Consider the following 16,395-nt stretch of genomic DNA (forward strand, 5'->3'; position numbering starts at 1 on the left):
CATAAATCTATAACTCTAGTCGCATAAAAAGCCCCACAAAAACCCCAACAGTATCACAATTACATTCTAGGAAGGTTTTATTCTTCTTACTTTCCATCGCCCCAAACTGGGGCTGAGCAAAGTTGACCAGACTTGTCTCAGGACCACTCACTGGGAGTGGATTCTGACTTGGGTGCATCCGGGCCCTCAGCTTTTTCCTAATCCTCGTGGCAGAGTGAGGACAAGGGGCCTTTCGGACCTGAGGCTGCTCTGTTTGGGCTGCATCCCCCGTGAGGGAAGGCGGGGTGGGGAGTGGGTGCCAGGCACCCCCTGCCACGTGCCACGTCTCTTCCTCCCCCAGGGCTCCCGGTTCGGCGCCAACATGGCCGAGAGCTCCTCGCCGCCCTCCTCGTCTGCCGCTGCCGCAGCCCCAGCAGCTGAGCTGGGAGTCACGGAGCAGCCGGGGCCCCAGAGCCCCCCTCCCTCCCCTCCAGGCCTGGAGGAGCCCCTGGATGGAGCCGATCCTGAAGTCCCTCACCCGGACCTGGCACCTGTCGCCTTCTTTTGCCTCCGACAGACCACCAGCCCCCGGAACTGGTGCATCAAGATGGTGTGTAACCCATATCCTTTGTGTGACGGGGCCGAGCTGTTCCCTGATGGAGCCCTGCCTGCCACACCTTCCTCTGGATAGGAGGCCGTGGTGGTGGTGAGCGAGCTCAGATGGCGGGTCTGGGGGCATGTCGGGGCACGGAGGGCGGACCGATGAGGACCTGGCGTCCTGCTGATGTGAACGTTCTGGAAGTCGTTGATGACCTGGGGGTTGGTTCAGTGCCCGGCTGGCTCAGAGAGTCGTCCGGTGTGAGCCCCGGGTCTACGCTGGGACTGGGGAGGCCGTGTTAAGTGAGACCCTGGCCCATGGCTCAGCTCCCGGTGACTGAGCCATTTGGTTGACGGAGGCCACATGATGCGAGTCCGAGGGGGACCCTGTGGGCGTGGACCCCGAGGCGGCAGAAGGCAGCCTCACAAATCTTCTTGCCTCCACTTGCTGCCCCTGGTCTGCCCATGTGGCCCCTGTTATGACCCTTCGCTATTTCCCACTGCCCTGGAGGAGTAGAGCAAAGTCCTCCCCCAGCCCACCAGGTGCCACCTTACTGCTCCCCCTGCGTTCTCCTAGGCCTCAGGGCCTTCCCACGTGCTCTTCCTTGTGAAACGCTTTTCCCTTCCCTCTCCACCTGGCACAATCCTTCACTGCATCCTTCCGACCGTGGCTTAAGTGTCACCCGCTCAGGGCAGTGTGCCCTGATTCCCCCTTGGCCTCTCCGTTTGTTGTCACTCTCTGGTTGTGGCATTCCGGACCTACCATCTGCCTCCTCCAGGGAACCGTCAGGTGAGCGGCACACGGACCGAGCGTGTCTTGTTTGCCGCTGGACCCCAGCACCCAGCACCCTGCACGGTGCCTGGCGTGCCACGGGCTCTCTCTCCTTCAGTGTTCGCCGGGCGCGTTTTGGCGGTGTCTGAGCTGGGTCTCCAGTAATGAGCGGTGTTGGGTGGACAGGGTGGTGGGGAGGAGGCTACCTCAGGAACAAAGGCCAGGAGAAGAGAGGGACGAGGGAGTGAGGGACAGTGGGGAGAGAGGAGGCGGAGGGGGGAGAGGGAGGCTTGCAGGGGGCTGAGTGAGGAGCTGGCCTGTGTTCTCAGGGCAGCGGGACCAGGGCGAGTTTACAGCAGGGTGTGATAGGGAGAGATCAGTGTGTTAGAAGGATGGCTTGGTGCCGTGTGGAAATGGGTCGTGGGGTGAGCCCAGGAGGAGGAGGAGGAGGCTTTGGGACCCACACATGGTGGCCTCTGGTTTTTGGGGCCCACCAAGCAGCACAGAGTCTCTGGCAGGGTTTGAGGCCACCCAGGGTAGGGCCTGAGCCCAGCTCTGGACACCTGGCATACCCGGGATGCAGGCTGGGGTGATGAGGGGGCCCCCAGAAAGGCTGGGGGAGGCAGCCATGCTGAGCCCAGGACTGCTGGCCTCCCTGCTGTGTCAGGGGCTGGGTGATGACCTTGGAAACCCGAGGCTCTCTGCTGGCGTGGGTGGAGTGTAGATCCGGGTGCCCCTAGCTGGGTGGAGGACCAAAAGCCTTCACGGTCCTTCTGTGGGACAGCTCAGGAGGTCTCAGCCACAGTTCGAGGGTCTATTCAATAACTCTGTTCACCCAGTGCTCTCTGACATCAGCCCTGGGATCGCGGAGGACAGAGAAACATAGCTAGCTGGTCTGCCCTGAGGAGCTCCCGGGGGCAGGGGACACAGGCACCATCCACGGGAACAGTTTTAGTACAGTATGTTGGGGAAACCTTAGGAGCCTGCAGCATGTAAGCTGGGGGGTGGCCAGGCCAGGAAAAGGGGGACCACAGGAGCTTTGGGCCTTTGAGGGAGAGAAAGGCTCACTGGAAGACTGGGGAGACAGTGGAATCGTGTCACAGGGACCTTGCCTGGGTGGGACAGAGGTTGATTCTGGCTCTGCCATTGACTGCTGTGTGACCTCGGGAAAGTTGCTGTACCTTTCTGAGCCTCATAGGGTCCAGACTGTTAAGACTGGGCTGGGCTGGGCTGGAGGCATGGCTCAGATTAACTTGGCCTGGGAGTGTGACCTAAAAACAAGGGTCTGGATGACACGGCCTTCTCTAGCTCTGGGAGCCGCCTGGGGTGCCAGCCATGGTTGCCCACACCCTTGACCTCAGGCACTCTGGGCCCTGATCACTGAGCAGCCCGCAGAGACCCTTCCAGGTTGCCACATTTCTGGCCTGTCGGGCAGACAGAGCCCCTGGGGTCCTCTGGCCTTTGTCCTCACCAACGCCCTGGGCTCCACACCGTGAGCCTGTGGGAGGCTGGGGTTGGGAGCGCCAGTGAGGCCAGCCTCGGGAGGGGAGGGGAGGGAAGGAGACCTGCCCCTGGGCAGAGCTGGGCTTGGTCCTCTGTCTCAGGGAGAGCCCTGGGTCCCAGTGTGTGGAAGCCGCGTGGGGGAGGAGGGCTGTCGGATTCAGCCCCCTCCTTGGGGAGGGACTCCGCGACACTGGGAGCTGCTCAGAGCACATTGGGCTCCCCGGGCCCCGTGACAGAGCTCCTGAGGCTGGGTCGAAAGATGAAGGGTCTCTGCCTGAACCGGCTGCCTCGCTTCCGAGTTCCCTCCTAGACCAAAGATCTGATGACTCTGCACTGGAGCAGCTTCAGAAGTGTCAGGTTCTGGGACTCTCCGACTGGAAGCTTCTGTGATTAAGTCTAAGCGTTCAGAGTTTAGATTTAAGGCTCAGGGCCATTAACATTCTAAGCCTCTGCCATTCAAAGCCTGTAAAGTTCCGTGTTTCAAAGAGGGCATGAGTCTGAGATTTGGTGCCTGTGGCTGCCCGTCATATGTGTTTGGAAGTCTGAGGACCCGAGATTCTAGGCTTTGTGAACACGATGGTTCGGTGCTAAGATTTCATAGCCTGAGTCGGATCGGTGGGAGAGAGGCCGAGGCGGGTTTTTGCAAGTGCAGGCCCACATGACCTTGGTGTCCGCAGGGGCGCTGGAGCAGAGACTTGACGGGGGCGGGGGTGCTCAGGCTGGGCTTTAGGGTCCTGGTGTGTGTGGGGGGGTGTCTTTGATCAGGTGATGCAGGCGCTTGGATTCTTCCCTGGCCAGAAACCTCCCTTCCTCCCCTCCTCCTTGGGAGAGACCTCAGGGAGGGGGCAGTGCTTAACCAGGCGGCTCCTCAGTGGGGACACTGTTGGCATCTTGGGTGTGACAGCATTTTGTGGTCCAGGCTATCTGGCAAATTACAGGACATTTGGTGTTTTTGTCCCTAAATATTAGTAGGTAGTGGCCCCCAATCATTGTGACATCCATAAACGATCGTCCACACTTCCAGACTCTGCTTCCCATCAAGAATCCAAAGGAATGATGGACGTGTAGGCCTCAGGGTCAGGCCGGCGGGAGCGGCTATCAGGCCCAGCGGGCCAGGGTCGGGGCAGGGCAGGCTGGCGGGGTCTGCCCAGAAAGACTGTCCCCAGCGCTGACGTCCGTGGTGCACGAGGGGCCCTGGCTCAGAGCCAGCTGCCCTGTGGAACCCGGTGCTCCCTGACTCAGCCCCTCACCCAGCCCAGAGCTCGGCCCTGAGTCACCACCTGACTCACTGGAGAGTCAGAAGGCTGCCGGGACCCTCCCTGAGCTGGCGAGCCGGGGTGGGAAAGGGCCGCTCACCCAAATGTCAGCACCACCGTCTGCCTGGCCTGGGCCTCGAGCGTGCACCGTCAGCCAGGGTTTCAGCCGGGAGGTCTCTGGGTCTGAAATGTCAGGGGATTGATTGCGCGGCTTGACTCATGGGTAGCTGGCATGTGGCATGTGGAAAATGCTGGGGCCCTGAGTCAGACAGACCCAGGGGCTCCTGCCACCTCTGATTTGCTGTGTGACCATGGGCCAGTTTTTCCCACCTCTCTGAGCCCCGTTTTCCCACCGTCAAATGGGGGTAGTACCCTCCCCCCCTTCACAGCAGTGCACGATGACCTATGTGCAAATGGAGTTCTGCAGACTAGAAAAACTACCACACGTGTAGGGGCGCCCGGGTGGCTCAGTCGGTTAAGCGTCCGACTTCGGCTCAGGTCACGATCTCACGGTTCGTGAGTTCGAGCCCCGCGTCGGGCTCTGTGCGGACAGCTCAGGGCCTGGAGCCTGCTTCGGATTCTGCGTCTCCCTCTCTCTCTGCTCCTCCTGCACTCATGCTCTGTCTCTCCCTCCCTCTCTCTCCTTCAAAAATAAATAAAACCATTAAAAAAGAGAAAAAGATAAACTGCCGCACATGTGGTGATCACTCTTCCTATCCGAGCTCAGAGGCGAACGGGGCCCGCCCCGCTTGCCTCCGCAAGATGTTAGGCATCGAGCCCTTAGGTGGAACATACGCCTCCGGAGGACATTGGTTCCAGGGAAAATCAGACTCGATCTCTGTCATTTAGGTAAGTTTGTGCCAGTCACGCTGCCGGTAGTCACGGCCTCGTCCATGCGAGCGCTGCCGGTCAGCATAGCCCCCTCTTGCCGGGCGCCTCTGGGAGCGGGACCCATCCGCTGGAAACCCACCGATTTTCTACCCTGGATGAGACTGTGAGAGCCCTTCTTCAGCCAGGATGTAGTAGAGCTGGGACGAAAACCTCCATTTCTCTGAATCCCCAGCCTCAGCATTTATTCAGGACGCAGCGGCCACCTGCAGAGTCTGGAGAAGTGCCCGGTCCTCCTCCCAGGGCAGGCAGGTTTGCTTCACAGTGGGGAGGGTCTCCCTGGGTTTCAGCACCTACATTCGGAGGCCGCCTCTGGGGCCTGCCTGGGGCCATCCCCCGGAGGGCTGTGCAGCCCCCTTCCCTTTGGACACACTCCGGGGCCTCTGCCTCCCCCGCCCCAGCGCTAAGCCAGCGCCTCTGCTGCGGTGCAAAGCAGCCATGCATGGTGGGAAGCCAGTCGGCTGTGAAGGCCGCCTCTCTGCTGGGCAGGGGGGTAGGGCGCCAGCCTGGGCTGGGAGGACAGAGATGCCAGCTGCCGGTGACCTTGGATATGTCACCCCCCACCCCCACCCCGTGCTGGCCCTCGGTCTCCCTGTCTGCAGGATGGGAGGGTTGGACGATGAGGTTGGGAAGGGACTGGTGGGGAACCCCCTTCCGGCCCTGCTCAGGGAGCATCTCAGTGGTGTCTGTATGGACCACGAGGAGCCGTGTTCCTTGTGAGCGGGTTCCCTCGCTCTGTGCTTGTGGCTGGGGTCCTGGCTCTCATCTGTGCCCCCGGCCCCCTTCTGTCTGCTTCTGGTCTCCCGCCTGGCTCCGGCCTTCTGCTTGCTCTTGCTTGGAGGTCCACCTGGTCGAGACCCCAGCTGTGCAGACCCTCTGACTTTGCCAGTCACTGGGCAGGAAGGGGGCAGGGCCCACGATCTCATCACAGCTCAAGCCTCGTGCTGTTCACTGTGGGTGTTCGGCACGTTTCTTGGAGGTGCACGGGCTCTCGTTCATCTCTCACCCATTCGTGAGACCATTCGACAAGCCTCTACCGAGAGCGTGCCATGCACCAGGCGTGCACAGAGGACAGCTATGACCGTTTTGGGCAGGGGAAGGTGCCTCTGGCTCCCTGGGAGAGACGTCAGTCGGGAGCCCGTCCAGAGCGGGCACCTGTGGGGTGGCGATGAGGAATGACGGTGGCCCAGGGTGCTGGCGGGGAGAGACCGGCCTTGGGGTTGGTGTTGGGAGAGGGCTCAGGTGACCCCAGGGACCGTGGCTTGTGTGAGTGTGAAGGAAGAGCAGCTCTTGGCTTCCTGGCCAAGAGGCCTTTGCCTTTTCTGAGCCTTTGTTCGCTCATCTGTGACCTGAGGCTGCGGCAGCCCCCGGCTGGGAATGTCAGGGGGTCCGGTGGGAATTCAGGGCAAGCACTGGCTGGGCTCCTACAGCATTAAGTGCTGAGCGGCAGCTGTGAGCACACTGGAGCCAGTGGGGTAGCTGTGGGGAGCCATCTGGGGTGGCTCAGGACAAGGGTCCTGCAGGCGGTGGCACCTGGGCCCCAAGTCTTTGACGACCTGAGAAACCTATGGGCCGGGCTGCCAGGGAGAGAGGCTGTCAGTGATGGGACGTGCTGGCTCCTGCGGGTGGGAGGGCCTGAAGGCTGGACAGTGGGAGGAGGAGAAAGCCTGGGGAGCCCCAAATGTGGTAGAGGAGAAGAGGGGGTGTCACCTGCAGGAAGACTCCCCCCCATTGCCCTGCTATGCCTGGTCATTTGGGCCATCCCCTGTCTCTGAGCATGCTACCTCTCCGTCCTGCTGCACCAGATAGGGCCTCTGGCCACTGGACAAAGGCCTGGAGGAAACCTCTGAAGGTTTTAAACTGTCAGGAAGTCCTCCCGTAATCTAACCTCCATCTCTTCTGTCCTGACCCCTTTCCCTATGGCTGGGCTGTTGGGAACATCTGGGGTTGAGTTTTTCCATCTCCTTCTGTCTAAACAGATGGCTGCTGGGATCTCACCCCTCCTGCCCCACTGACAAGGTGGCAGGCCCTCCCTCCCCTCCCCTGCACGGCAAAGAGAGCACCGGCCGGGAGTTGTGCAACCGTGGGCGATCAGCTCTGCCCTGGACCTCGTCTCTCCCCACTACCTCAGCTTCTCTTCAGGGGCTCCTGGGGCTCCCTTGTGTGGAAGGGGTTTGTCATCTGTAGAGAGCTGCGTGCCCAGGGAGGGCTGTTGTCTCCCTCCCTCCCTGCCTCCTTTTATTTGTTTACTCATTCCTTCCTCGCTCAAGAACCTTCCATGGCTCCCGATCACCCCCAGAACAGTCTCACTTAGCCTGGATTTGAGTCCTTGCACGGTCCACCTGGGTTGTCCTCCAGCTACCTTTCTGCTGCTTCCCTTCGTGCTTTCTATTCTGGAGCCCCACACAAGTGCTGATGTTCCCTGACACTCCCTGCCTCCCTGCCTTTGCTTATGCTGGGTCTGCCCCCTGAGATGCCCTCTCCATGCCTCCGTGGCCACAAATCCCACCAGTCCCCCAGGCCCAGCTTCCTGGGCACCACCTGCGGGAAGTGTTCCTGGATCCCCAGCTTCTTCCTCTCTTGACCCTCCAGCTCTTTTTTTTTTTTCTTTTAATGTTTATTTTTGAGAGAGAGACCCAGCATGAGTGGGGGAGGGGCAGAGAGAGAGGGAGACCCAGAATCCGAAGCAGGCTCCAGACTCTGAGCTGTCTGCACAGCTCAGCTCGAACTGAGGAACTCAGTGCGGGGCTCGAACTCAGGAACTATGAGATCATGACCTGAGCCGAAGCTGGACGCTTAACCGACTGAGCCGCCCAGGTGCCCTGACCCTCCAGCTCTTTATCAGTCCTTCTTTGTGCTACAACTTTCCTCTCCGCCTCAGGGGGATGGTTTGTGGCTTGCTTTGTCTCCTCCATCTTGCCCAGCGTGGGCCTGGCACTGATGGGCTTGTGCCTCACCTTCTAGTTCATACGGTACTGTCCCGCCCCACCACCATGGCCTCTCAGGTTCTCTCAGCACCTCCTGTGAGGCGGCAGGGCCAGGAGTTTGCTAGCCCCATTCTACAGCTGGGGAGACTGAGGCCCAAGAAAAAAGGGAGGCTGACTTGCCCAAGGGCACACGTTGAGTAATCAGAAAGCCAGGGCAGACTGGAGCCCAGCACTCTAGACTCTGAGGCCAATGCTGCACCTGCCTGGCCGGCTTATGGCTGGGGAAGGGGTTCTTTATGGGAGGGTATCCCCTCCTCCTGCAGCCCCGGGCTAATGGGAATGCCCGGGCGGGTGGCCCCTGTTGCTGGAAGGAGCAACACATATCTGGGAAATGGCCCGTTGCTCTCCATCTGGTATAGAGAGGGTTGACTTTTCTCAGATGCAAAAGTCAGCATCCAGCTGTGCCCTAGGGACGCTTCTGGTGGCCAGACTGGATGCGGTGCTCTCGGTTGGTCAGCAGGGTGGGCTGGACTCTGGTACCGTCACGTGGCGATTTCTGTGCAACCACAGCTGCAGGTGAGGAAGCTGCCCCCGATCCCTCCTGGGGGGCCTTGGTGAAGCCTGCCTGGAGGAGGGGGCATTTGGCCTGGGTCTTGCTGCGTGAGTAGGAGTTTTCCCGAAGAACAGTTGAGGGATAGTGTTCCAGGCAGAGAGAAGAATATAAAGAACAGTGACCGGAATCATACCCCTGTGATGCAAAGTGGGATAAAGGCTGGGCAGAGGGACCCTCAGGGGGGCCGTGGCCACCGGGAGGAGGATGGAGTGGCCAGTCGGGCCTGCCTGGGGTGCCGCAGGAGCTGTTTGATGAAGGAGGAGACCCCCAAGCCAGGGCGAGAGAGTCTTTGATGGGTGAGAGGTGGAGGGCGTGGGGGTGGCATCCCAGCTGAGAAAAGCGCCTAGTCAGATGCCCGAGCTGAGCTGGGGTCACCCCGGATGTTTTGTTAACAGCATGGCATGTGCACTGGGTGAGGGCAGGAGTGAGAGCTGAGCATCGAAGGACATTTGGGGTCTGGATCTGGAGGGCACAGGGAGACACTGCCCCGGGAGGGCACTGGCGTTCACTAAGGACCACCCGTGTGCGGGGAGCATTTCCTCTTCCCCGGCAGCTCAGGCGGCTCTAGAGAGGCCCATTTGTCAGGGGGGCCCAGAGAGGTGGAGTGCTTGTCCAGGGCGGCAGTGGCCCCGTGGGGCTTGGGCCGGAGCCCAGGACGTGTGCAGCCCTGTGAGACCTGACTGCAAGGCTAGTGGTAATTGATAGCGAGCAGGAGAATAGAAAGAGGGCTGGTTGGCTAATGAAGTGTCAGCCCCCTCCTGGGGCATTTAAAACATGATTGGATTTGTATTCGTCCATCTTGCCTGGGTGTCTGTGTCAGGAGCCAGCTTTGACCTGCCACCTCCCTCCGACTGTCCTGTTGGGAGACAAATGGCCCCGTTTGTTTCTCTCCGAGAGAAATCGATCCGTCTTTTTAATCAGCCGGAATGTCTTTCCGCCAGTCTCTCTCTGGCTCTCCTGTGGGGCTGCCTTCCACCTTTCTGGCCCCGTCTGCCCTGTGGAGCTGTGCTCTGGTCTCCCTCTTCTCTCCCCAAGTGCAGATCCTGACGCTGGTGCTTACTGCTGAGTACCAGTACCACCTGACGCTGGTGCTTACTGCTGGTGATGCTGAGCAAACAGCTCGACCTCTCTGGATGGCAGTTTCTTTCTATATGAGAAAGCAGGAGGAGGAGGCGTGGCTGACTGTGAGGTGCCATATGGGAATGGGAGGGCTTGGAGCGCTATGGGAGGGGCCGGGGGTGGGCTGGGGGCGGCGGGTAGAGGTGCGGACAGCAGGGTGTTCAAGGTCTGCACCTGGCTTCTCCCAGAGAGCTGGGGCGGTGGGGAGGCTCTCACCTGCACCTCTGTGTCAAGTGAGGAGATGACTGAGGATTGACTGTCCCCCGAGGTCCAGTCTGGGGTCTGCCGAGTGCGAGCTTCGTGACCTCAGGCAGGTCACTCCTTCTGTCTGGGTCTCAGTTTCCTCATCCATCAAATAGTGGTGTGGGGGAGGTTAGGCTGTATCGGTGATTTTCAGGGACGGTTTTGCCCCCAGAGGACATTTGGCAATGTCTGGAGGCCTTTGGGGGTGTCACAACTTGGGGAGGGTGTGCTACTGGTTTCTAGTGGGTAAAAATGACACACAGGACAGTTGCCCACGACAAAGAACGATCAGGTCCTAAACGTCAATAGTGCCCAGGCTGAGAAACCCTGGCCCAGGTGGTCCCTGGGGTCTTGGGGAGCTCTGAAAGTGTGGGCACAGCAGGGAAGGGGGTGTAGAGTGAGAGAGGGAATCTCTGAAGGAGGAAGAGAGGACAGTGCTGAGTCCCAACCTGAAGGGTTTCCTGTGGTCATGTAAACTTGGGGTCGAATCCTGGAGCTGCCATTTACTAGAGTGTCCCATTTCCAACCGCCTCCCATACACCCACCTGTCCTTGTCCCCACTCATTGTTCTTTACTCCATCCATCCATCCATCTACCCATCCATCCATCCATCCATCCATCCATCCATCCATCTTTCCATCTCTTCATCCATTCATCTGCCCATTGACCCATCCACCTTCCTTAACCTCTACATTCATGCACTCACCCCCCCACCCCTGTCACCTTCACAACCATCTACCCATTCAATCATCCATTGACCCAACGGCCCCACCCCATGCTCCTGTCTGTCCATCTATCAGCCCATTTACTCACTGATCCATTCCCTTCTTTGGCAGATACTTATTGATCAACACACTTCCCCCAGTCTCTCATCCACCTGTTACCTGCTCAACGCCCAGTCAAGCCCTCTTCTTGTACCATGTGTAAGGCCTTTTGTATCTGACCTATTCTCCTCACCTTCTCCTAGACTGTGAGTAACTTGAGGACAGGCTCCATGATCCATTAGTGCCTGCCTCTTCTTTAGGCCTTGGCCCTCAGCCCTGCACATAGTAGATGTGCAGCAAAGCTTTCAATGAAGCGCATCCTAGCAAGCAAGGTTGGAGGTGGAGGTTGTGTGGACAGAGAGGAGGCCGGCCAAGAGCACTTAGACAATGGGCCTTGGATGCCAAGCCAAGGAGTTTGGAAACTCTCTGGAAGGCCGTGGGGAGCCGTGGAGGGCTTTTGGTTTTGGAGGAACCCACTGGCTGCGTGTAGAGGCTTTGCAGAAAAGGCAAGGCTGAAGGAAGAGACTGTTCAGAGTGAGGAGTGGGGAGTGCAGCCTGCCTGGGGCAGTGGGGGTGCAGATTTGTGGGTGGAGGGGAGAGATTTAGGTGGTGAAATGGACAGGTCTCTGAGAGGGACAATGGGATGAGCGGGAGGGAGCCTCTGGAGGGTCCTCCTCTGGACAGCTTCCAGCACTGGTGGTGGCTGAGGGACATCATTCATTAGGGGAGGGAAGTGCAGAGAACTTGGCAGTCTGGGAGAATATGACCTACCCCATTATGATGGATTTGAGGTTCCTAGAGACAACCTAGGGCATGTCTGGGAGGTCTGTTGGTCAGGATGGAGTGAGCCTGGGGCTGGGACAGATTGCAGACCTGGTCAGCTTGCTGACCACCAGAGTTGAGGCCTTGCGAGTGGGTGTGGGATCAAGGAGAGGAGAGGGGAGACCAGAGGGTGGGGAGCCTGAGAAAGGCCAACATTTGAGGGTCGGAGCCCATGAAGTAGGAGAAGGCCCAGGTGTCTCCAGGGCCCGAGGGGGAGAGAGTTTCTAGAACAAGATCTTAGCCTGGGGGTTCTTTTCTTCTCTTTTTTTATTTTAGGAAAGAGGTGGGGGTGGAGAGAGAGAACGAGGTGGAGAGAGGGGCACAAGGAGAGAGAGAGAGAGAGAGAGAGAATCTTTTTTTTTTTTTAACATTTATTTATTTTTTTTGAGACAGAGAGAGACAGAGCATGAACGGGGGAGGGTCAGAGAGAGAGGGAGACACAGAATCTGAAACGGGCTCCAGGCTCTGAGCAGTCAGCACAGAGCCCGATGCGGGGCTCGAACTCACATACCGTGAGATCGTGACCTGAGCCGAAGTCGGACGCTTAACCAACTGAGCCACCCAGGCGCCCCAGAGAGAGAGAGAATCTTAAGCAGGCTCTGCGCTTAGCTCGGAGCCTGACTGAGGGCTTGATCCCATGACCTTGGGATCATGACCTGAGCCGAAATAAAAGAGTTGACGCTTCCCCGATGGAGACATCCAGGCGCCCCTGGGGTTCTTGAACCTGGATGGGGTCAAGTTGCACGTTTGTTTTCACTGATGTCAGACCGAAATGGAGCCTTTCTTTCTATTATGAACGGAGGTAACAAAGCACGGTGTGATTACTGGCAGTTTCTGTGGCTCACTAGTAGCAATCGCTGATGTCTCCCTGTCACATTGTGGTGCTTGTGGACTTCATCACTGCTTTACCGTCACAGTATCAGACCCGCCACTGGCCCTGGCTCTTCATTGTGTTGATAATGAATCTCGAGTGGTTCTCCTTCCTCCTGAGTTTGTTTGTTTGTTTGTTTGTTTGTTTTTTAAATGTGTTGACAACTCTTTTAACATAACTGGCATCCTTCCTTTCTAATTCTGGGCATTAAAAAAACGTAAGCATTAAAAACATTATCCTGAGAAGGGCCTCATGAACTTCCCCAGGGGGTACGGAGAAGCCGAGAGCTGTGTTTGCAGGAGAGCGCATCGGGTGTGCCCAGGGCTGCGGGCCAGATGGGCGAGGAGGAGGGTGTGCACGCGTGTCAGCGTGTGCAGGTGCTGGAAGGGCTGCGGGGCTCCGTGGGAGTGCATACGTGAACGTGTGTGTGTGTGTGTGTGTGTGTGTGTGTGTGTGTGGTCGCTGGCAGGCAGGGGAGACGTGTGGCGGAGGACTGGTCCCCAGGAGGCCGAGGGAGAGTGTCATCACCCTCTGTCCAGCCCTCACCCTCTGTCTGTGTCCCCGCCAAGTGTCTGTGGTTTCTGGAGGGCAGGGATGACATCTTCTTCATTTGGGGTTCCCAGACCACTGTGGGCCAACAGAGGGGGTCTCAGCGAGGGGGTGCCGAATAATGGCACAGTGAGTGATGGATGTTAGGAAGGAGAAGGGGGAGTTCAGGGTGGGAAGGGAGGCTACAAATCCCTGCAGCACAGAAATGCCTCCTTAGACTCCTCGATGCCTCCAAGTGATGGGGACCTCACTCTTCTCTGAGGCTGCAGATGCCCCGAGCAGCTGCTCCAGGTAGGGCTCTGGGCACAGAGAGGGATCGATACCCTCTGCCCTTTGGAGAGCACAGCCTGGTTGGTGGTGAGAAGAAGCCAGAACAGACCACACTCAGTTCCATAGCTGATATAAGTGGGGGACATTCAGGACATCGTGAGGGCTTGGGGGAGGCATCTGTTCCCCCTGCCTAGGACTCCAGGAGGCTTCCCCGAAGGCACACCTCCTTTGTGGGTGGGATCTTGAGGCTGGGTCAGCCCACAGACAGTGGGGCTCTGGTCCCCAGGGCCTTGCCCTGCCCTCCCCTTTTCTTCGGCAGTGGCTGAAGCCTCCTTGGCTGGAGTTTCTGTCCCATGGACTATCCGCCCTGGGGTTTTCTTCCAAGCTAGCAGCCCCTGTTTCCTCACCTCCCCCACTCCGGCTGTCTACACCGGGCACCGAGGCTTGCTGGGCATCTGGGAATCAGAAATGTTGGCCAAATTCAATAGGTTCTCCAATTATGGGGCCTCTAAGACGCGGACCTCATCTCACCCCGCAGGAGTTCTCAGTCCACTGAGACCCGGAAGCGTATAAGCAGAATCAATCAGCCCAGGCAGGGCAGTGTGTCACATGGGGAGCTCCCCACTGCTGGGGGCATGTAAGCAGAGAGGCCTAGGCCTAGGACCAGGTCTGTCCACTTTAAGGAGCAGTTTTCTGTTCCACCTCAACCACCATATCACCTCGGGCAAGTATCTGGACCTTCATTTTTGCGTCTGTAAAATGGGTGTAATAATGTCTGCCGTGCCCGTATCCCGAGGCTGCAGTGGGCAGGGGAGGAACGAATCCTGAAACAAACAGAAGACAGGATGGTGTGAAATTCAAATCCCTCACTAGCTGCGGCCTGGGTCTTGGCAAACCTGTCACACCCTCCCTTGCAGGGCTGTGGTGACGTTTCCCGTGGTGGGGGGGAGCTGGGGTCTGGGACAGTGGCCACCCCAGCAGGTGCTTGTGTGGTTTTAATCGTTGCATTTGATTTTTCCTTGTCCCAGTTGCCCTTCATAATTTTTTTGTTGGCCCTTTTATTGAGGTAAGATATACATACAGTAGAGCTCACAAACTGTCTTGTCCAGCTCAAGGCATTTTTCCATATAAATACACTACTGTGACCGCACTCGGGCCAACAAGAACATCTCCTAAAGATGGAGAGAGCCCTGGGAGCTCCCTTGTCCTCCACCCCCAACAGGTGCTCGCCTGAAGTCACCGCTGCTCTGACCTCCCTCACTGCAGGGTTAGCTCTGCCTGATTTTTCACTTTGTAAAATCGGATTCACGTACTCTTTGCTCTCGGATGTCCAGCTGTTACCCGGCATTATGCCCGTGAGCTCCGTCTCTGCTGTCGTGTGTTATCAGTAAGCTTGCCCTTTTTCGTTGCTGGGGAGTATTCCGTCGAATGGATGTGCCACGGGCGTTTCTCAGCCTTGGCACTGTTCACAGGTGGGGCTGGATAATTCTTTGTGGCGGGGCCGTCCCGTGCATTCTAGGACGTTCAGCAGCATCCCTGGTCTCTACCCGTTAGATGCCAGTGTCCTGTCTCCCCATATCGTGACAATCAAAAATGTCTCTACACATGGCCGCATGTCCCCTGGGGGCTGCCTGACTCATTCTCCTGGTGAGGGACACCTGGGTCGTTCCCAGGTTGGGGCCATCGTGAATCACACAGCTATGAGCATTCTGGTTTTTGTGGACTTCTGTCAGAATTACTCCAGGGTATCCACCCAGGAGCGGCGCTCCTGGACCCTAACGTGGGCCTCCGTTTTGCTTTACTAGAGGCCAAGCAGCTTTCCAGAGGATTTTGCTCATAAAGACGCCCAATGAATAAATTAACGAAGTAGGGAATGGATGTCCTCTTCAAAGCCCAAGGGTCTACTGCATGCTTGACGTTCAGAATGGTGGCCACACATCGCAGCTGGCTTCCAGAACAGAGATGTGCTCTAGGTACATCCAGGGTGGGAGTAAGCCTCGTTCATCTCAGGGCACTGATGCACAGGCCACGTATACAACAGTTGCTGCATGGGTGCTTGTGGACCCAGCCTTGTAGAAGCTGGGATCCAGGATCTGGAACCTCAGGCCCCAGCCTTTGGAGACCAGAGTCCTGAGCCTCTGTCCATGGACTCATTGAGGACCCGTAGGGAAAGGGCCCCCCGCATAGGGGCCTGGCCCGTCTTCCCGGCCTCTCTGGCCCAGGGGGGATGCAGCTTCCAGCTTCTTCCTCCACTTGATTTATTTAGACAACTGAGGTGCACCCTGGGAAATGGATCAGATTATAGATTTGACAAAAATAAAAACAAATTTGGCTGGCTCAGCCAAACCCGGCACTCCTGCCCCCACCCACCCTCCCAGAACCCTCCGAATTACAGAAACCGTGACTGTCATCCGGGCCTCCAGGATGGAGGGTGGTGGTCACCATGGTAACCGTGCTGGCCTCTGGCTCTGGCTCCCGGAGAAGAGGCCGCCCAGAGGGGCCTGCTGGGGCATCAAGCGCTGCCCCTCCATCCGGTCCCTCTTCTCTCTGGGAAGTGGCAGGTTCGAGGAGGCCCCCGGCCCCGTGGCTTCCCCAGCGACCCTGTCCCTCCAGTTTTCAAGACAGCCGTTGGGTGGAGTTACGAGTCTGGTCCCGCTTGATTTCTTACCGACAAGGGGGGGCCTTGAGACCATCAGCCTCCCCTTGCCAGCATCCCCCACCCCATTAGCTCCTCCTGGTGGGATAGTCATCCTTCCCAGCCACGCAAGGGTGGAATGTCATCCTTCCTGACTCCATGACCCAGACCCAGACCGGAGGAGACAATGTAGGCAAGAAGGAAAAACCAAATATTCCACTGGGCCCATGCCAGTCAAGGGTCTCTCGTGTTCCAGGCTCTGTGCCTGGGGGCAGCAGAACACGGGGCTGAGAACATGGGGAGCAGGGTTAGTAGTCAGCAGGGGGCAGATTCAAATCCTGCCATAACAGCTGTGTGGCCCTCAGTGCTTCGGTTTCCTTATCTGTAAAATGTGGATAGCAGCGATACCTGCTGGTTTTAGGGAACTTTGCTGTGGGTCTGGGACAACCCTGCATTGCTAGGTCTGAACCCATTGATTCTTTTTTTTTTTTTTTTTTTAATTTTTTTTTTTTTTTTTAATGTTTAGTGTTGGGAGGGGGCGGGGAGGGGCAGAGACAGAGGGAGAGGCAGAATCCGAAGCAGTTCCA

At 58.0% G+C, this 16,395-nt stretch overlaps 1 protein-coding gene across 1 annotated transcript in view; it reads left to right on the forward strand.

The window, feature by feature from the left end:
* The first annotated feature begins 361 nt into the window (after positions 1–361).
* Positions 362–16,395, forward strand: part of CACNA1I (calcium voltage-gated channel subunit alpha1 I) — a 105,202-nt gene continuing 89,168 nt past the window's right edge. The window contains exon 1 of the mRNA XM_049626402.1: positions 362–600. Coding sequence (XP_049482359.1) covers positions 362–600 — 239 coding nt within the window. The remainder of the gene's footprint in view (positions 601–16,395) is intronic.

Source organism: Panthera uncia, chromosome B4 (genome assembly GCF_023721935.1).
Source record: "Panthera uncia isolate 11264 chromosome B4, Puncia_PCG_1.0, whole genome shotgun sequence".
Taxonomy (NCBI): Eukaryota; Metazoa; Chordata; class Mammalia; order Carnivora; family Felidae; genus Panthera; species Panthera uncia.